The sequence below is a fragment of the Trachinotus anak genome, unplaced genomic scaffold (genome assembly GCF_046630095.1).
Source record: "Trachinotus anak isolate AG129_WGS33_773 ecotype Australia unplaced genomic scaffold, CSIRO_AGI_Tana_v1 ptg000010l, whole genome shotgun sequence".
In the NCBI taxonomy this organism is placed as follows: Eukaryota; Metazoa; Chordata; class Actinopteri; order Carangiformes; family Carangidae; genus Trachinotus; species Trachinotus anak.
In genome coordinates this window covers 15721127-15741646 of record NW_027273861.1, presented here as the reverse complement: position 1 = coordinate 15741646, position 20520 = coordinate 15721127, and the positions used below count along the sequence as shown (strand labels likewise).

At 42.6% G+C, this 20520-nt stretch overlaps 2 protein-coding genes across 3 annotated transcripts; one reads left to right on the top strand and one right to left on the bottom strand.

Annotated features, from left to right (window-relative positions):
* The first annotated feature begins 2452 nt into the window (after positions 1 to 2452).
* tmem47 (transmembrane protein 47) lies at positions 2453 to 9416 on the top strand. Its single transcript, XM_071487902.1, has 3 exons — positions 2453 to 2928; positions 7276 to 7416; positions 7698 to 9416. The coding sequence occupies exons 1-3, from the start codon at positions 2703 to 2705 to the stop codon at positions 7874 to 7876; spliced, it is 546 nt and encodes a 181-aa protein (XP_071344003.1). The 5' UTR covers positions 2453 to 2702; the 3' UTR covers positions 7877 to 9416.
* Positions 9417 to 9484: 68 nt separating this feature from the next.
* On the bottom strand, positions 9485 to 19596 carry tab3 (TGF-beta activated kinase 1 (MAP3K7) binding protein 3). 2 transcript variants are annotated; one of them, XM_071487901.1, is made up of 7 exons: positions 19479 to 19596; positions 16321 to 16492; positions 14795 to 16064; positions 13644 to 13804; positions 13070 to 13163; positions 10826 to 10909; positions 9485 to 10379 (listed from the first exon to the last, which is right to left on the bottom strand). In XM_071487901.1, the coding sequence occupies exons 2-7, from the start codon at positions 16420 to 16422 to the stop codon at positions 10234 to 10236; spliced, it is 1857 nt and encodes a 618-aa protein (XP_071344002.1). In that variant the 5' UTR covers positions 16423 to 16492; positions 19479 to 19596; the 3' UTR covers positions 9485 to 10233. The 2 variants fall into 2 exon arrangements, with proteins under 2 accessions (XP_071344002.1, XP_071344001.1); XM_071487900.1 differs by lacking the exon at positions 19479 to 19596 and adding an exon at positions 17196 to 17385.
* Positions 19597 to 20520: the final 924 nt, after the last annotated feature.

Below are 20520 nucleotides of genomic sequence, written 5' to 3'. Positions count from 1 at the left end.
TTCACACCACAGACAAACATTTTATATCACTGCGTTCAGCAGAGTCTCCTCTTACAGAAAATATAAAGTTTTAGGTGATATCTGTTATGATCTTTTACTGGTAAGCCTAAGTTCGAGAGGTATCTTTCAACCGCACCAACAACAATACCATCTACATTACTTAAAGACATGAGTATTGCACAATGTCTCAGACCTAAACCAAAATAAAACTGGATCAAACTTAACAGGTGGGACATGTCTGCTTCAACGCTCTCAAAGTAGGCTAAACGAGGGCCTGGTTGAGGTTAAACACTGACTTTAAATGTGAAGCTGCTTTCAGTGCTTTTAACGGTTATAATCAATGGGTCTGTTGATTTTGGAGAGGAGGAGACCTCTGCAGATAATTCAACCACAGGTAAAAACCCCCTCAACCTAATTGCCGCATTTTGTTAACATTTTCGTTGAGAGACCCCTAGTGGCAGCTGTTACATACGATGCATTTAATGTCATACTAACAAAATAGCTGCAAACCTGATGACTTATTAGAATATAAGATCAATCAATATTAAATCAAATTCTGTTGTAGTTTAGGTTATTCTTTTTCTGTTATTTCTGTTTAGAAATGAGTCACAGAATCTCAGTCATTTTCATTCCTCAGTAATATGGACACTAAATTTTATACCAAAGCTATTCTATTCTATTCTATTCTATTCTATTCTATTATAACCTCACTTAAGGGCAATGAATGCAACAACTCAGTATTGTGACTGTATGCAGCTACTGACATTTCCATGGCCTCAAAGAAAAAACATCCTGTTCCAGTGATTTGCAATTACCTTCTATTAAACAATATATATTTCTGCAGTTTTAGCCCAACATATTAAGTATATCTGCATGTTTCTGTGTGAAATACAATCTGATTGTGAAAACAAGTCTCCCTCTGAGACAATAAAGACTCCCTACCTGCTTTAATTTTGCTTTAAGTTTTTTGGCTCATCAACTAATCAGCTGTGGTGCACAGCCAGCAGGTTATTGATGGCAGAGGAAGAGACAAGAGTCATCTATTTGTTTCCAGGCGGTTTAACTTTTGCTTAATGTTCTGTGTCAGTCAATTTAAAATTTCAGTCTCAGCAGTAACATTTTGTACCGCACACGTGATCACATGTGTGTTACTGCAACTCCTCAGCAGAAATGTTACATTAACACTGATGAGTTTTGTTGCTCTGTGGTTTGTCCAGGACTCTGTGTGTGTGTGTTTCTTGTTTGTACCTATCGAGTCTCTACTGATTACAATCTGTAATCATCAGTAATGATGTTGAAAGACTTTGCCGCCAGGAACAGTTGACCTACACTCCTGTAGCTCAAAGACAGACACACACAAACACACACATACAAAACAAAACTGCTGTGAAGGAGTGAAAGAGAAAATTTTTCTCATCATAATATAAACCTGCCTATATATTAAGTGATACAAATGTATTTGGTTGTGACTGATGAAATTAACTTATTCATCAGATGACCACTGTTTTCTTTAATTCAGTGGTTCTACCAACCAGCTAATAACATCTTACGTTAACTGACAGGGAATTAACAAGGCAAGAAGTCAAACTCAGATGTTGTAATACTATTTAAATGTAACTCTGATGTTAACTTTCAAAAAGTGGGTGTTAATCAATATGGATTCACTCTGAGATTCTTCCCTAGGGACAAAGAATTAGCCAAGTTCAATTAGGAAAAAAGATGAGCAGTGTAAGCTTCCCTCAACTCAGTGTGTGTGTGTGTGTGTGTGTGAACGACAGAAAACAAAGTGTATGGTAAAGTGTGTCACAAGAAAAGCAGTTGAAACCACTAAAACCTATGTTTTCCCACATTGGATGTAAGTTAAATGGCTGCAGTATGCCAATATCCCACATACATTTGACATTTCTCCCTCTGAATATGTGAGCAAAACCTCTCAAACAGCATTTGCACCACTACAGTTTTCCATTACATTTTCATAATGGTTACGTACCGACTTTAGGCACCAGGATATCCACTGACAGAGACTCATACTGTGCATTAAGCCTTGAAATAAAACATAGCTTTTAAGAAGCCGTAAAGTTGATACAGTTACCATGCAGGTTGCAAAGCAAGGCCATTACTTGTAACATTAGCAGCCTATTCGTATTTGTATTAGGCTATGTTAGTATTTTTTTCTAGGTGTGGGAAAGATCTGGATACGTGGCTGTTTAAGAATGAGAATGGTTAAAACACACCATCCATCCATGAAAAGCTGCACACTTCAGTTCCCACATTGTTCTTGTCCCTTCATCAGTGAACATCAGGGCAGACAGATAGATAGATAGACAGAAAGAGAGAAAGAGAGAGAGAGGGAGAGAGAGAGGGATGCTGTGTAACAGGGAGCAGCCATAGGCACTAGGACCCAGCAGGTGCAGCACCGTGTTATTTCAGTGATGTGCAGCCCTCTCCAGTCAGCAGAGCGCTGGGACCACAGCGGCGGCAGCAGCGTCCTCTGGACCCGGGACGCAGAGTGAGCGGCGGTCCCCATCCTGCTACCCGCAGCACGGGCAGGGGGGACTACCACAACTTCAACCTGACTCCCTCTGTAAACCTCGAGGGACGACACACTGCGAAGACGCACCTGTCCTCGTCTTTCTTTTCTTTTTCTTTTCCTTTTTTTTTTTTTTTTTTTTTTAAATGAGTGAGCCACTTTAGATCAGGTCATGGCTTCATCTGTGAGCGGCGCAGAGGAGGTCCGGGGGTCGTCGTTGACGCCCCTGAAGTTGGTGGGACTGGTGTGCGTCTTTCTCGCACTGTGCCTGGATGTCGGCGCTATGCTGAGTCCGGCGTGGGTCACGGCGGATGACCAGTACTACCTGTCCCTGTGGGTGTCCTGCTGGAAGCCCGTCAGCTCCGTGAAGTGGTCCTGCAACAGCACGCTGGTGACGGGTGAGAGACGCGCGCTCATGTGCCTGCAGCCTACACACCTCTGATGGGGCGATGCTCCACCATGTTGTTCGGGAACTTTTACACCGGTTGGGTGTTGTAGTTTTAGGGATGTTGCGCCCTGGAAATGGCAGACTTTGGGATGCAGACAGACACCCGCATTCATATTCAAATGAAAGTCAGATGCACTGCGCGCAGGGATAACAAAGGGTCCCTGCAGACATTGCGCTGCTGAACCAATCTGTTCGGTGGGTGAGAATTATAAAGCACCACCCCAGAGAGTGCTAAATGTTAATTACTTTATAATTAGCCATTGCCTGGTTAATTTAAACCGCGGAATGCTTCAACATGAAATAAGACAGATAACAATGCGGTGCGCATGACTGTTTTCAAAGTGATTCTGGTGAATAATATAGGCCCTACCTTTGATTTTCTATCTGGCTGGTTAAGTTTCTTCCCTGAAACATTTGCCCAGTGCGACACTGAAAGATGTGGGAATTTTGCCTCGCCAGTAGCGGTCCAGCTGGGGTTTCATTTGGCCTTTTGTTGCGCACAAAATGAGCCTTTGTGTGGGTTTCTTCACCGGCCAAGCAGCGAGGGCAACTCAGAGCAGAGAACTCCCCAGAGATCCAGATGCCTGGAGATTAGTCACCAGGGAAACAAGTGAAGCACTCCAGAAATGCTGATTTTCTCTATTAAGGAAACTTCTGTTATGGAGTCTCCATTAAGCTTTTTCTGGAAGCATTTCATATTTCCACCACAGCTGGTCATTCAGCGAGAAAAAAAAAAAAAAAAAAGGAGGTTGAACTGGTGTCTATTGCTATATGAACAGCATCAACAACAATCAATCATGATTTCAGGAAATGCCTGTTGTGCAAAAGCCAGAGGGCTATAAATTCACAGTCATGTACTTATATGTTCCTTTTTATGGCAAGTGATTCAGCTCTGGCAGATTTTTAGGCCACACTTTGTGATATTAGGTTGCAATGGGATTGCAAGGTGCAGGAAAAAAAACAAAAACATGTCACAATGTAACCAAAGACCAATAAAAACATCAGAATACATAGCCTTGAAAATGCCAAGCTTGATCAGAAAAACGAAAGCGTCTGGATTTCTGTTGTAAAATTTTTATTTTAGGTATTTTTTGTATACACCTGCTGTAACTTACCAATAGTTATTTGTAATTGTGTGAATTTATTTTGGAATGATTTTTATCAGCCTAAAAATTGTCTAAACTATTCTGCAAATATAAAACCGGCTCATCCTGACTATAGCTTGTTACATTTTATTTTGAGTATGACTATGTTTGCTCCTACTGAATATATATACATATATTTCACTTTATGCCCCTCTGACATTCTCCTGTGTTCTGAGCGGTGAACGGTGTGTTTGTGTTGGTCTGAAAAAATGTTTTCTTTCTGTCTGAGAGACGAGTAACTGTGGGTCATGCTGGCCCCGATCCTCTTCTGTCAGCGCAGACAAAGTGCACTTTGGTGCCTTATAAAGACATGCAGTCTCCGTGTCAGCTCTCAGCTCTCAGCAGCAGCATACCACAGTAAATGCACACAGCAAACTGCCCATTTCCTCAGGCTTGTGCTTGGCTAGGCTTATTGATTTGAATCCTGGTAATCAGTTTCTACCCCCCCCCCCGTCAGCCCCCCAATATTTCCTCAGTGTCATGCTCTGGGCATTAAATAAATCCTGTTAGTCTGAAACACCAGCTGGCCGCTCAGATGTTTTGAGCTTGTGCAGCAAGGCCTGCATGTGTGTGTGTCTGGGAAAACAAAATAATATGCAGTGTGAATTAGAAAGTAGACATGAGATGTTGTTGGCTCACGAAGTGTTTAAAATAAACAGACACATATCTCCTTCTGTCTCTCTCTCTCTCTCACACACACACACACACACACAAAAACGCACGTAGGCATAAGGGTCAGAGTATAAAGTATAAAAGATACAGACTCGACACAGAGCTAGGAATGTGGAACGGTCGTGCAAGAGCAGTGTGTGTGGATGCCGGGTCGGTGCGAGATGAGGGGACAAATGTGGAGCCAGGGTGTGAGTGAGTCCAGCTCTTTCAGACACAGTGATGACAAAGCATATTAATAATGTAATACGTTATCGATCCCGTATTTGGACGATTGTCTCATCTTTGAGGGAGGTCACAGCACAGTGTGGGTTACATAGAGCTGGTTGGGGGTTGAGTGTCTTGCTCAAGAACTCGGGGCTCTTGAACCAGGGGCCTCTGGTTGACGAGTTTCCCTCTACCTACACTTCTCCATCCTGCTGCCCTGAGCGAGTGAGTGTGAGTGTGTGTGACAGGCAGAGAGATACTCGAGGCTCCTCCGTGACACAGATCTTCCCACCATTGTCTCAGACAAAGAAACAGAAACAGGGCCCTGAAGGATTTTTTCGATTAACACTTCAGCAGTCCCTGACATGCACACAGGGGACTATAATTAATGCTCAGATTGGATCTTGTATACTGTATCTCCTTTTCCATCTGTCATCATGCGGGGCTCAGATTAATAGTTTGGCGCTTCCTGCTCGTCGAAGCCTTGAAGCACTCCAGCTCTGGCTGTGTTTCTTGCACAGCGTACCGGGTGTGTTCCAAATCTGAGATGAGATGAGTTTCTGCATCCTCCTGTTTCATGGGTGCACTGATAAGGGTTTTCGGTTGCAGACGGGCTGGGCTGAAGGCACCAAACTGACCTAGAGAAGATATCTCACCAACGATTTGCTTTGACAGCTGCAGGTCATGCCGCTGTGGCCCTTTTCCTGAGTGGCAGAAAGTGAGGCGGTGGCAGGGAAAGTCAAGGGGTCAGTCTTTAAGGGGGCCTCATGTTGTGCAAGCTGAAGGCTGGAGGGAACGGGTGCTCTGCTTTTTGTGGGCTCGTTCCAACATCCTGTGGTGACAGGGCCCATTTTTAAACTCTAAATCCTGAACCATATTTGGTCAAAAGTAGTTGATGTTTGTTTATATTTGAGCTGCTTGGCCCCTGGAATAAAGTTTCCCTCCAACACGAGTGGGAACTGTATTTTAAGCAGCTTATGCTCCGTCACTTTCTCCCCGCTAGTGAATGTTTTAATGATTTTCTGCCTCAATGGAGAGGAAATATTCTTGGCAATGCTTAATCTTTTTTTTTTTTTTCTATTTCCTGGCCTCCGTAACAGACAATACCATGTATACTTACTAAAAAAACAAAGCAAAAACAAAACAAAACAAAAACAACCATCAAATTGAAGCCTGTCAGTGTTAACATTTCCAACCTCTGAAATACTGAATCACTTACATGGAGCCCAATCCTCTTTATGCTTTTGATGTTTATTTTTTTTCCACCCACTGTACTTTAAATGATTTCTTCCTGTGTAATCAAAGGCTTCATCATAATATCCTCTGCCTGTTTACGTATAGACCTCCTGTTTCCTTGAGTACACAGCAACGTTACAGAGCAGAGCTCTTAATCTCTAAACAATAACATATAGTCTGTTTCTCCACAATCCTCAGTTAACATCCTGTGGCTAATTATGCCTCTAAAAATCAGTTTTTTTCTTTTGCTTAAGTGATTTTTTTTTTTTTTTTGCACAAAGAAAATGAAAGTGGCTTCTATAATGTTTTTTTCCCTTTTCTGTTCCCTTTTTCGTGTGCACTCCAACAAGGGTAGGAAGTGAAGATTGAGACAGTAGTTTTTTCCAGTTGGGTGTTTTTAGAGTAAATCTGAATGAAATGCTGAGAATGCTGCTGAGCTGGCATCAGCCAGAAAGGGAGGGATACTCATCATCTGAGTCACCTCACAGAATCACTTTGTCTTTCTGCTGCGTTGGGATCCATTACTGAGCTGCTGAAATCAGAGCGTAGCCAAGCGTACGTGCGTTTGTTTGTTTCTTGTCAGCCACAAACTGCTGTGCTCGGTTTCGGAGGGTGATTCGCTGCATGGTTCACGTTCTTCTTCTGCCGCTGGCCCGGCGGATCCCCAGTGGCTCACATCAAAACATCATGAGCCATCACCAGCTTCACTGAATATGCACGGGGAGTTGTCTCAGCCCCTGAACCACAAATAGTTTACGTTTACACTGCGGTAATTTCTTTTTCTCTCGTGTGAGATTGAGCACGACAGTGTTACTGTGGCTCACCAATATGGCCTGTGACCCACTCTACTGCCTCCCTCGTTGCCTTTTTATCCCTCCTCATATATCTCTCCACTTTTCTCCCTGCTGTCAGCGCCGCAGACACAGCTCTCCAGAGTAACCTCGTTTTAGCTACCTATGTCACGCTCTATCTCAGTGTGATTTCATGCCCCTTCCCTCTCCCCCTCTCTGCCCATGTGTGTGTGTGTGTGTTTGTCTCAGACTGGCAGATCGCCACGCTGGCCCTGCTGTTAGGGGGGGCAGCACTCACCCTGCTCTCCTTCCTCGTGGCGCTGGTGTCCCTGTGCCTCAGCTCCAGGAGTCGCTGCTACAAGCCCGTGGCTGTCATGCTGTTCTCTGCAGGTACGTGAAGAATTTCGGTCCTTTTGAAAGCAAAAAAAGTAGAGCTGAGGCATAATCCAAAAATACAACGCTGACTAACCAGCCTCCAAAAAAATGTATGTCCATCATAGGTTGGCTGTCAGGCTTCATTGTTTCAAATTTGAATGTGGGATGTTAGTGAAATTAACATGCCTTGTATCTCTCTCCAGCTTTTGTAAGTTGGTCATTGTTTTAAATATTCATCACTTTATATGTATTTCTGACACGAGTGCCTTCTCTCCTCTCCCTTTTTTCCTTTGCAGTGGTGCTGCAGGTTTGCAGCTTGGTCCTGTTCCCCATTAAGTTCATAGAGATGGTCAGACTGAGGATGTACCATGAGTTTAACTGGGGCTATGGTCTGGCCTGGGGATCCACCATCTTCTCTTTTGGAGGCGCCATCCTCTATTGCCTCAACCCGAAGAACTATGAAGACTACTACTAAAATATGTGAGACAAGAGGAGGAACCAGGACTCTCTGTTTCACCATTGTCCTCTCAGTAATAGGAACTTTCTGTCTGTTCCACAGTGCACAACCACAGACCAGAAAAATAGGAAAAACAAATGCTTACTGTTAATTTCAGAGCTGGAAACAAGCTCTTCCATTTGATACTGTGAACTTATTGTCTCAAAGACTATCCGCACTTATTGGACTGAAGCCCCTTGCTCTCTTTTTGGCAGAAAACCCAGCTGTGTAAAAGAAATCTAAAACCAGCTTGTTTAATTTGGGACAGAATGTCACCATTCAGATAAATATGCTTCCCCTTTAAGTGGAACTCCAGTAGGTCTTAGATTTGGGCTGAAAATCTGGAGGGAACAGATGGATTCACTGACCCCATACCAGGACGAATTTGTGGACTAATTAACCAATCAGAGCAGAGGAAGCAAAGGAATGATGTAAACTCAGGCCAATCAGGGAATTAACGACTCCAGGCAGGAAAACGTCTTATTGAAGTCATATCCCGAGGATGACAAAGTGAGGAAGGCAGGGCACACCTAAGGAAATACAACATGCTACATTTCCCAAGAGATACACTACATCTGGAACTTGTCCTCGTCTTTTTCCTCCAGTAGAGTATAATAGATTGGTGAAAATATGTCGTGAAGCTCAAATGGACTGACTTTATGTTCTCCTGCCCTGTTTGAGTCTGTTTAAACGGTCAGCTACCTAAAGACAGTAAAACATTCCACAGCCACCTTCCAAATGATATCATACTGGTGCAAGGAACATTTACTGGTAAATGAACAGCAGTCACATGTAAATAGCGGTAAAAGCATTGGCCAATAATGTAGGCCTGCAGCATAGCCCCAGTTATATCAGCTTTTTGATAAAATTGTTGTATTATATGCAAGTATGTGCAGTACGCATAATAAAATAATATTCATTCCAAGCAGACCAGGGGGAAGGACGATGGCAAATGACCATGTCTGCTGAGTGCGTGCATGATCACATCACTCATCATGTGCTGCACACCTCCCCATGTGATGCCTCACTATCTTCCCACTCTGTAGGAAGGGGAATGCTCTCAGTAGAGTAGTCACCGTAAAGAAAACAATTTTAAGAAAGGGAGGGGCTGTAGAAGAAAATCACTGTAGTTCGTGAAAGTCAGTAAATTTAGTTTTTGCATCTAAGTTAAGGTTCCTGATACTTAGTTCTAGTACTTTAGGAAATGCCATAATGCAATGTGCTGTGGGTGAGTAGTGTTATGAGGACTTTGGGATCAATGAAGTTGAAACTGGAAAGTTTCTAACTGGAAGGAGGACAGTGTGGCCATGAGAGTTGAGACTTGTGGGGGCAGAAGACCTCCGCTCATCTGCTCTGGTAACGTCCATCTTCTCAAACCTCATTCAAGGTGGTCAGAAACTTCTCCAATTCCCTCTTGCAACAGAAGTGAAAGTGAGTGTGTGTGCATGCTGCTACCATCTGCTGCTGTATTTCCACTGGTTTGATCACTAACATAATAAATATGTACTGTGCAAAAAAAGTGTGTTTGGTTCATTTGGGAAAAAGGAGCGTATGTGAATTGTGACATAAACGCGCACATGCTAGCTGTGCATGGTCAAGTCACATAGAATCAGCTCCTTTATTAAGTACAGCAAGTTGAGGCATTTGCACAGGAAATCAACATCTTTTGAACACATAATACAAGGTGGCATAATATGCATAAAAGTACCAGGAATATACTTGTATGCAAGTCTCTTTAGTGTTCTTCTTTCAGTGAAATGAGCTCTTATACAGAGCCAGATACAGTGTACAGTCTACATTTCGCATTAGTCAGAACTTATATACCATTGCTTTCACTGATCCACTGTCAGAGAGAGAGTTACAGGTCCTGGGTTTAAGTGGAAGTTCCTCCATTTTCAGTTCAGGAATGGGTGCAGTTGTGTAAACACGGCAGTCACTCATTCTGCGTGGAATGTTCGCTAGGTGAACCGTAGCTCCTCCTCCTTAAACCTCAATTGCTTTGACCTTTCTGAAGCCCCGTCCCAACCACTGCCAAAGCTGAGCATGTCACTCCTTTTATACATTTGCCATGAGAAGAGTCTCCAACTGTCTGGAAAAAGATTCATCATCTGCCAACAGAAACAAGAGTCAAAGTGCACAGGAGTAGTGGATGGGAGCAGGACAAGTGGGCAGAAAGGGATAGTGGCTCTTCCTCAGCAGGTAAGAAGGGCTTATATATTGATTGACAGGGGAAGACCTCTAGACAGATTCTGCAGATTCTGGAGGGGTGTTGCTTATAGTATCCAAGGATTGGCAAGGGATGGGGCAGGGGTGGGCAATACAGCGCAGAGCTAATCTCAGGTGTAGCGCGGCATCTCGCACTGTTCACAGCGGTTGAGTGCAGGGTGGTTGAGGAAGGTGCAGCTTTCACAGTTCCACTGGGCGCCTTCAAAGTCCTCATCCCTCTGAGGCCCCGGCACTGGCTTGGAGCTCTGCTCCCCTTCTGACAAAAATCACAAAGAGGCAGTACATGAAAAAGAGTTTATTTGTGCGATAAAGAGCATAACGCAACAACAATTTAAGTGTCATCAACTCAGGGCTGGAATTAACCATGGCTGTCACTCCACAAATGTGTGTGAGACACGCATTCAAGCATCAACCATTCAAGTATAAAGGTTGATAGACATGTGCATTCACTTAATAGCGAGGCTTCTCATCTAGTTTCCATGCCAACAGATTTGTGGAGGCCAACATAGACCAAAGTCAGTTAAGCTTTTATTCTTCATTTTCGAAAAAATGTCCCAAATCTTCAATGTGCTTAAAGCTGTATCTTGGCAATAGTATTAATATATGATCCTACCTTGTATAACATGTATTTTTCTTCCTTTCCTTACTCATCTTTATAAAAATAGCTTATGACTCATGTTTATGGCTTTGGACAATTCTCACCTTTCTTTCCAGGTTTAGGCGGCACAACTGGACCAGGCTGAATGTTGTCATAAAAGTTGTTGATTGCTTTTGGGTCAAACTTCCCTGTGGCGGAAAGGAGAAATCAGATACTGAGGTTTGTTTACAAGTGCCCATCCCAGCCAGAAATCAAGCTACTCTCTTTGGGCCTCCTGACTGGCTGTTGAGTTCAGAAACACAATAGCAGCCTCCTGATTCATTGTCACGCACATGGCCAAGGAAAAAATACAGTACAGTAACATTATGAAACATCATCTGGCTGTGCACTATACTACACTATACTGGCCAATTTTATATTAGTGCACATACATTCCATACTAATTTTTAATATTGACAATGTAATTCTCGTGTTTACTTCAGGATGGTCATGACGGGGATAAAATAATGGTTGCAGTAATAACTTTCCACAGTTGTAAAACCCTGTCTTATGGTGTTATAAACTCCAGTGAAACTTTTTGGCATCCAAAAATTCATGGTCCCATTACTGACACTGACCATCTTGGATTGTATTTTATCATCACTGGCATCTGAAGCAACATGCGCCGACCAACTCAGCTCCTTGCATCTTTATTCAATGCTGAATATTATCTGAACAGCCACAAGGGCAATCACTGATGTTACAGTTACACAATAAGCCAACTCAAGCACAATTCACACATTTACAGGATTTTGCCAGGATACATCACCTTGTTTTTCTTCACTTGGACATAAGAGACATAGTTAACAACAACAACACGATATAAGAGTTTAATTTTTCTTGAGTGCTCATATAACCATCAAGATACTTTTTCCAAATATGACTTATGTAACTATTATCGTCATGGGATTTTACTGTCTGCTTAGAGTCAACAACATAGGTTTAGCATTAATCAGAAATATAGGCCAGCTACAAGCTTATACTCTTCATTTTTGCAACTAGATGAAACTTCCTACATGCAAAGTTCTCTAGGTGAATAACCTGTTTTGAGATATTGTATATAAGGTGCTCCTCTGCAAATATTTTAAAGGACAAGCAGTTTATGACAAATACATTACTGAACAATGCCCACAACTCCACTGGTTCACGTTGTGACAAACAAATATCAACTGGTTGAGCCCACTCCCCTTGCAGATAGGCACAGCATGTTTTCATGCGTGCCCCGATTGGCAGACAACTTGAAGATTATTCAAGTTGATGACCACTGTTAAACTACTGTACCTTATATAACAGCGCAATAAAGACTAAAAGGCCAATAAGTACAATATTATACCTGCTCAACAAGCATGTAGAAAAGTTACGTTTTTTAACTGTTTTGTGTCCCAGCATGTTTTACACAACCACAGTGCTGTAGTTAAGCTAATAGCAAATTGTTATGAAGAAGCTAACATGAAAGTTGTCATTTTCTTGCTCACAGCCAACTAAAAATTTATTTTAATTTATTATTAAATTTAAATCAATCACATTATTTAAAACACATGCTGGCAGTATATCTATTGCTAAATGAGTTAGCCATGAAGCTAGCTAATGTCATGGCTTTTAAATTGAAGACAACTAATGAGCTGTTAATGTACAGCATTATACTCATTCTGCCTAAATGATCCTGACTATGAAGCCTGACGTGGCAGCGTCATGTTGTGGGGATGCTTCTTTATGGCATGCCCTGCAAGGCTTGTTTAAGTAGCGGATCAGATAAACAAAGCAAAATACTAATAAATCCTGGAGGAAACTGCTGCAGTCTGCAAGAGAACTGTGACTTGGGAGAGGATTTGTTTTTCAAAAAGAGCCCAAATGTTCACTGGCACTGGGCTAATTGCAAGTAAATTGGTCACACTCTGAAGCCCGCTGCCAGTTACACAGTTTCAGCTTTCAACATCATCACTCCAGGTAAATAGATAAAGCGTTGCAAGTAATTTCCACAGTGTGGTTAGGGGCATTTCGAGGCTGCACTGTTATCAATTCCATAATCAACAAGGATCACGTACCAGCCAAACACTATGCATGGACCCAAGAGGGTCAAGCAGGGATCAGCCTGTGTCCTGTCACAGACCAAGTTAGAACGCTGCATCTGTATGCAGTGAGATGGAGCCCCATCCATCACTTTGGACCCAACTCTGTCTGCTTCTGGGCTTCGCTCTTTCAAGATCAATGCTTTCAAATAAATCAGAGGCATACTTCAAAGGTTTGTGTAGCAATGTGCATTTCTGTGTGCTCATGTGGCGTGTATGTGTGTGTTTGTGTATGTATACCTCTAGACTGCAGTAGATCTGTCTCCTTCAGGGTACAGTCGATATCAATCTGAAGCTGTCTGTTCAGACTCCGCAATCGGGTCATCTCTTCAGGCTGCAGTCAGTGCAAACATACGAACCCAGTTAGATTACACAAAAACAGACCAAAAAACATTACCCACTGCCCCTTTCAAACTTCTTACTAGTAAGAAATCACTTTGTATGACAATAATGCAATATGCCTTATTGTTATTTTCCCTGCACCTGGACTACTAAATTTGATTGTTTGTAATGCAACTTTAATCCTTTTCGGTTTTTTGAAATGTCTGAGAAGTCCAAAGGCTGATGCAAACTCAGAATATCAGTTGCAATGTACCTGCTAGAGTCTACTGAGCCTCCATGACTATAAGATAAAGACAGATTCTGAAATATTCTTCTGAACTGATAAAATCATTCATCATTCACAGTCTGTGGTTGTGCATCAACTTTTATGAGCATCCGGAAATGTATAAAAAGATTTGTGTTAACATAAAATTTGCAAATGCGTAACTACCAACAATGTATTAGTAACTCCGTGTACGTGCTCAGTCCTTACTCTGGGTATAAGACTGGTTGAATTGACTCGTCGAAAGCGTCTTTGAAGGGCATCATATTCCATATTGTTGACATCAGCCTTAAGCTGCTCTAGTTTCTGCTTCTCCAGCATGAGCTCCTTCAGTAGACGCTCCATCCTGGCCCGCTGGTGGAGCAGGAGAGCTAGTGGAGAACGCACCAAAGAAGTAAAAAATTTTATTTTATATAAAACTTTCTCTCACTGTAGTGCTCTGTTAAAACTCTGAATCAATTTACAAAACACTGGCATTAAGGTACAGGAGTTGGACAAACTAATAAACACATCTCACGACAAAACACTAAAAAAAGAGACAGATCTTGAAACAAAAGATAAACTTGCATTATGTTGGTTGTAGAAAAACTCTCAAAATCACCACTTTAACAATATGTAGCAAGACAGCAAAAATAGCCAGAGAGGACAGACGCACAGCAGTAACACAGCCTACAAAATTCATACAGTGAGGGCACGGTACAGCAAATCATGCTAATTACGCCAAGATAGCAGCTAAACACCACAAAATGTTCATCATTTACCTCTTATTTAACATTTATTTGTCAGTTTCAATTTAAAAGATTTCAATTTAAAAAGTTAACAAAGTGGCAATTACAGTAGCAACACTTTGTATTCATGGTCAGCATGCAAACATGCAGCATATAACTGAATAAGAAGTTAATTTTTTCTTGTGTGGGATTTTAAAGTGTAAAAATTTTGGTCTAACCCTTTAAATCAGTAAAGTGAAACATTTTTATACGTTTTTTTGGTATTTTATTATTGACTTTAAATACATAAATACAAACATGGGGCAGAGAGGGGGATGACAAGCAACAAATGCACCCTGCTAGGATGAACCCGGGATGTTGCTGTTACATAGATGACGTATTAACCACCAAGATACGAATTCATCGTCACATCCCAAGATGAAACGCATATAAAAACTCTGTTCAACAGAGTTTCATGAAACCAATAGGAAGTTATATGTACACTAAGATGAAGTCAGCTAGTATGAGGCCAAATGCTGGCCTAATCTTTATTTTAGTCAGCACAGCCCCAAACACACATCAAACATCAACTCCAATGGGAAAACATTAGTGACACACACATGCAGAGTAGTAATAAAAGCAGTAATGCCTTACCTTGAGTGTAGGCATAGTCATCAGAGCCTGAGCTTGAACGTCGGGGCATATGCTGAAACTGACTGGCAATGTTACCTGGTAGAGCAGAGATGGGCAAAATGGGTGCAGGGGCAGCACTGTGCTCCCCTTGGTCTACTATGTTCAGCAGAGACTCCGCTTCAGCCACAGGAGGTGAGCTGGATGGCCTCTGGGCCTGACCTCCGGGGGACACTTTGATTTTGAAAGTGTAGGCTGATTGGCCTGGTTGAGGAGAGGAGGCAGGCCGAGGCCTTGTAGCACCCTGGTGCTGCAGGTACATCCCAGGGTGAAAGGCTGCCGGGCCTGGAGGTCCACTCATAGTGATGCCCCTCGAAGGGGAGCTGGGCGAGGGGCTGGTGGGCATGTAAAGCGCTCCTTGGGGGTGAGGGGTGTGCACAGGTGAGTTGCTGCGAGGTCGTGGACCTTCCAGGGTGATTTCTATCTGGTTCTTGAGGGAGCTTTTTGTGTGGTAGGGCCTGTAAACAGCTGGCTGTTGCTGGGGTTGTTGCTGGTGATGGTAGGGCATGCTGGGAATGGTTGGGGAGCTAATAGGGAGGAAGACATATTGCTGGTGCTGGGGTTGTGGCTGCGGCTGTGGTTGGGGCTGTGGCTGTGGCTGGACCTGATGTTGTGGGGAGCTGTAAGGTGAGCCATATGTGGGAGTACTGTAGGGGGACTGCTGATGCTGATAGACAGCTGCTCCTGAAGATGACCAGGGCGCTGGCTGTGGGCTCTGGGAGGGTGAGGGACGAATATACAGGGTGGTGTTGGTGCTGTTAGCGTAGTGCCCAGGAGGAATCTGCAGAGCCTGTGGGACAGTGGGTATACTTTGTGAAAGTGTGACTGTTATAGGGTTCAAAGTATATCGTTGGACGGGAGAGTACGTGGGAGACATGCCCTGCATTGTGGGTGGAGGAGTGGGGGTGCTGGCCGAGCGGCTCTGATCGTTCATGAAGAAAGGATTGTAACCCGGGGAGGGGGCCATGGTGGCAGGGGCTGACAGGGGCTCAGGGTAGCTGGGCCGCTGGGGTTCAATGTGACTGTCACTAGTGCTGTGCACCAGAGAGCGCCCTCCTCCTGCTGCTCCTCCATTTGCCTTGCTTGCCTCTGAGCCTGGATAACCCAGGCTAATGTGTAGCATGTGGTTTCGACTCAGTCGTCCCTCCTCTGGACTGTGATGGAACTCTCCATACAGGTATCTATTACTCTCCTGAGCCAGCAGGCGGCAGCAGAGATCCAGGTTGTTATTGTTCTGAGACAGAAAGAGAAAGATCTCAGGCAGGCAGTTCGAATCAGTGGGAGTGTTTTACGTGCTCATCTTGGGTCTTTTTTGTCCAATATACATCATAAGGGATAATACCAGAGGTGGTAATAGTACAGAAAGAGCAAGATATTATCCAATAAAAAAACCCTCTACCCAAGTGATCATACAGTCACAATTTTCCAACATTCTCCAAACAGCTTTTTTGAGCATATGCATGAATAAGAGTGTTTCTGTGGGTGAATACCTGCAGAAGGCACTGTGACACTACCCCCTCTGGGATCTCTGGAAAACGCTGCTTGAGGTCCTGCAGGATGTGGTAGTCGAGCTGAGAGCCTCCCTGCGCCATCCTGAGCCAACACAGAGAGTCAACGAGCCCAAAGCTGTAGTTGCGGAAATACTCGACCTCGTCTCACCCCCTGAATGTGCAGAGATGACAGACACATCTGAAGACAAAACTCAAATGTCAGGGGAATGCTAGTAATAATCCTATTAGCACTGTTGGCCTGCAAAATGTCTGTCACACACCCTATGTGTCAGCAGTAATTTAAGCGAACATTTCAATTAAATAGTCTTTGCGAAGAAGTCCACCTGAGTTTTATTGGTATAATTTATTCACCAAGCGAGGCGACATAGCTGAAATTTAATACACAACCACAAAGAAAATATGCCAGCGTCACTGATATTCATTCACATTAGCACACGGTTGCTAGCAAGGTGCCTGTTGGTGTGTTGTTGTTTGTTTAGCCATACTGTTGCACCAAGCAACGACGACATACCATCGCTAGCTAGCAGGCTAGTTAACAGCATCAGTTAGCCCCTGTGCATCACTCAAACAAACAAACAAACACACACGCCGGTATACTGAGATACTACAATAGCAAACGACATTACCACCACTGAGAGGTTGCCCGATGCCACCTGTGACTAATTCAACAAGACAATCCCCTAAACAAGTTTAAATAAGATTAACTTAACTGCCTGCCAGCTAACTTTGCTAATGCTAGCCATAGCTCGGTCCTGTTGGCTGGTCAGCTGTCACAAGCCTGGGTGTTGATGGATTAGCTAGCTAGCCATGCTAAAGTCAACGAGCTTTAGCGCGAAGCTCTTGATAAAACTCACCATATGTGAACCGTCTCCCTCATGGCTCAGACCATAGCTGAGTCCCGAGGAGAGCCGAGATATTTCTGAAATGGCGCGCCGAGGTTTGTCAATTTTTTTGTTTTGGCTAAATAACTTGTAGTTTCGCATTCCAGCGTCAGGCCCCCGCCGCGGAACTGCACAGACAGGCTGTCTATCGCGATAATGTCAGATTTTCCCGGACCAGGAAGTTGTTCAAATGGTCCAGATTGACGCTTTACGTGCATGCAGTGCCTTTATGATAATAGTGAGGCATTTTTTTAAATTTTTTTTAAATTTTTTTAAAACTGATTTTGACTCAATGGCCACAAATCTATCTTTGAAAACTTGCTTTGTACCTACATTACTGCGTGATTCAATAAAGTAGAGGTCTTAAATCTGTTCCAATACCAATAAATATGACTCCATATTATCATTCAAATATCATTAATATTGTAATTAATGCACCAAAAATGTAACTAAACATAATAAATGACAAGTAGGCCCACACACAATTCCCCAAATTATCTAAAATCATGTAAAAATAGACACATTTAAAGAAAATGTATTGATCAAGAATGCGACTTGTCACATTCTGGTACTGAGTCCGTGCATGAAATAAGAGGATGAGCTCCGTTTCTCAGCCCGAAAGAGAGGCGTAACCAGCTCTTGCTGTGTTGCCCCAACAATATCATATGTCATATTTCACACGCTTGTGTGTGTGCAGCACACACACACACACACACACGCACACACACACACACACACACACACAGCCAACATAAGGGATCAGTCATCTGACCTAAATTCATTTTGCATGACTTAATAATTGGTCGTGTCATGCTGACATGAACTGACAGTCATGATGTATATATATATGTAAACAATGTCGAAGGAAAAACAGGCTTTGTAACCTCTGATAGAACAAGGAAGTGTGTTACTCAATCACTGTTTACCCCCCTGTTACCTTCATGTTTACATTTTTCTGTCAACTTTAATCTGCCTAGATCCTAAAGCATACAGACATAAAATACTGAATGCATATCAATGACTGCTGAAGCACATTGTGACTTATATCATAATCAGGCTATGTGAAAATGATGAGATCATCTCTGATGCAGACTAACTGGAACTGGAGTGAGAACTTGCCTTACAATCATCGGGTTTTTGAGATTTCGTCAGTATCAAGTAATTCAGTGACAGCTGTCAGGCCATCCACAGGTACATAGCAAAAATGAATCATACTAGCAAATTCGGCGTACTTAATTTTCTAAAAAGGTAAACAAATATGGGCTGTTTCTTGGAAAAACGAAGAATTTTTCAAAAATTTTAGCTTGTGTTCCTAGATATGGCCTATAGGCTATAGGATAGACAAAAACAAATAAACAAAAGAAAACAAAAAACTTATGATAAGTAGGAGATCCTGATGTGATCCCGATCTATTAATTAGGTGTTCATCAACATGTTGACGGGAGTTCGTGTGATCCCACCGTCAGATGGTTTGCTGTTATATTTCTAAACTGAAAAATAAAGTCAGGGTTTATCTGGGGGCATGTTCTAGCTGTTTTCACCAGGGGGCAGTGAGAGATCCCTGAATTCTGCACAAGCATCGACACCTCAGCTACAACAACAGGAAGGAACTTGGCTCATACGTGTAAAGGAAACTGAGCAGTGTAGTTTAATTGAACACTGGAGGAGGCAAAATATATCTGTCCTCCTGATTTAGGAAAAAACAAAAAGCCCATATAACCTGCGAGATCAGAGCATATTACCAACTGTAGGCTGGTGCACAAATTAGATATATCAGACTTCTCACGTACAAAAAGTCGTTTTTTGATTCATATCTGTAGACGCTTCAACAAAACAGCTCCAATCAAACTTTTAAATGTTCACTGCTCAATTAGGACATTATCGGATGTATTCAGTTTATTGATATATTTCATACTTTCAACGTTTCCCATAAAGATGAATGGGCATAAGGTTCAAAATCTCACTTTTCCACAACGCTTCATGCATTTCTCAACCCCTTCCACTCATTTACACCTTCATGAAGAACTCCATTCAACAGTCAAGCATTTCAGAGCCTGTGAGTGACAGGAGTACCATCGAACTGCTCCTTTGGCTCCATTGTTAACTAAGACCAGAAAATGTGGAGGAAAACAAAGAGAAAGGCATTTTTAAAATCTCTGCATCTCCCGCATTTTAACACCACAGACCAATATTTCACATTTAGCAGAGTCTCCTCTCTCAGGAAATATTGTAGATGATAAGAGTTCATTGACTTACATGCCAGAGTTTTAGAGGTGTGTCTCACCATGATCCCTGTTTTAACCAGGTGTGACTCAGGAGTCACCATCACTATGGCAATCATTAACTGCAGCTGGGCACAAAAAAACCAATTCATGTCACCTGATTAGACGTGCACACACATGATCACGCAGACACACAGAGACACACAAAGACACGCACTCACACAAAGGTACACGCTACCTGGTACTGACATACCAACAGTTCAGGGCTCCAGTCACCCGTTAATCATTGTAGTGTAGCTCCAGTTCAGCTGCCATGGAGGTGAGTGACTATGAGGTGGTTCTGGTGCCTTCATCAGCGTCTCCACCGCAGATCCTGAGAGGTGTAGATTTTACAAGCCCGTGCTGTCATCCATCTTGAAAATCTCCTACACCTTTTAGGATCTTCAATGGAGATGAAGGCAACAGAACCACCTGCCTGCCTCTGATGAGTCTCGGCTTTGTGCTTTGGCTGCCATTGTCCAATCGGATTCAGATGTAAAACATAGTCAAGGTTTTACTTGTAACCATAGTATCACATACTGTGTAGGAACTCTGAGCACCGAGTTTTACAGTTTTCTGCTCTGTATCTGTTCACAGGCGAAAGCACTTCATCTTTCACAGTGTCTTTGTGTAACCTCACCGCTGATACCATTTGTTAGGTCCTTAAAATGCTTTCAAAAGATTTCATGGTCAAAAGAAGAAAAGAAGAACTGCTTAAAATGTCCTTGTTTGCCCTGCAGCAGAAATTCATTTTATTTAATTCAATGGTATTATGTGTTTTCATGGGAACAGACGACCACAACCAGCAAGACATACTAAGTCCTGCGCATGACTACACCACATATGCCTATTTGTGCGCATGAATAAGGTCCAAATGACTTTGAACTTGTAAAGTGATATTCACAAATAATTCCAAATGTAGTTCTAAGCCAACCTGTATAAACCTGCAAAAAAATCTGCATTAGAAATTCAAGATTTTGCATGTGAAAAAATTGTGCATGTCGAAGAGATTTGTGTTTGTTAAAAAAAAAAAGACT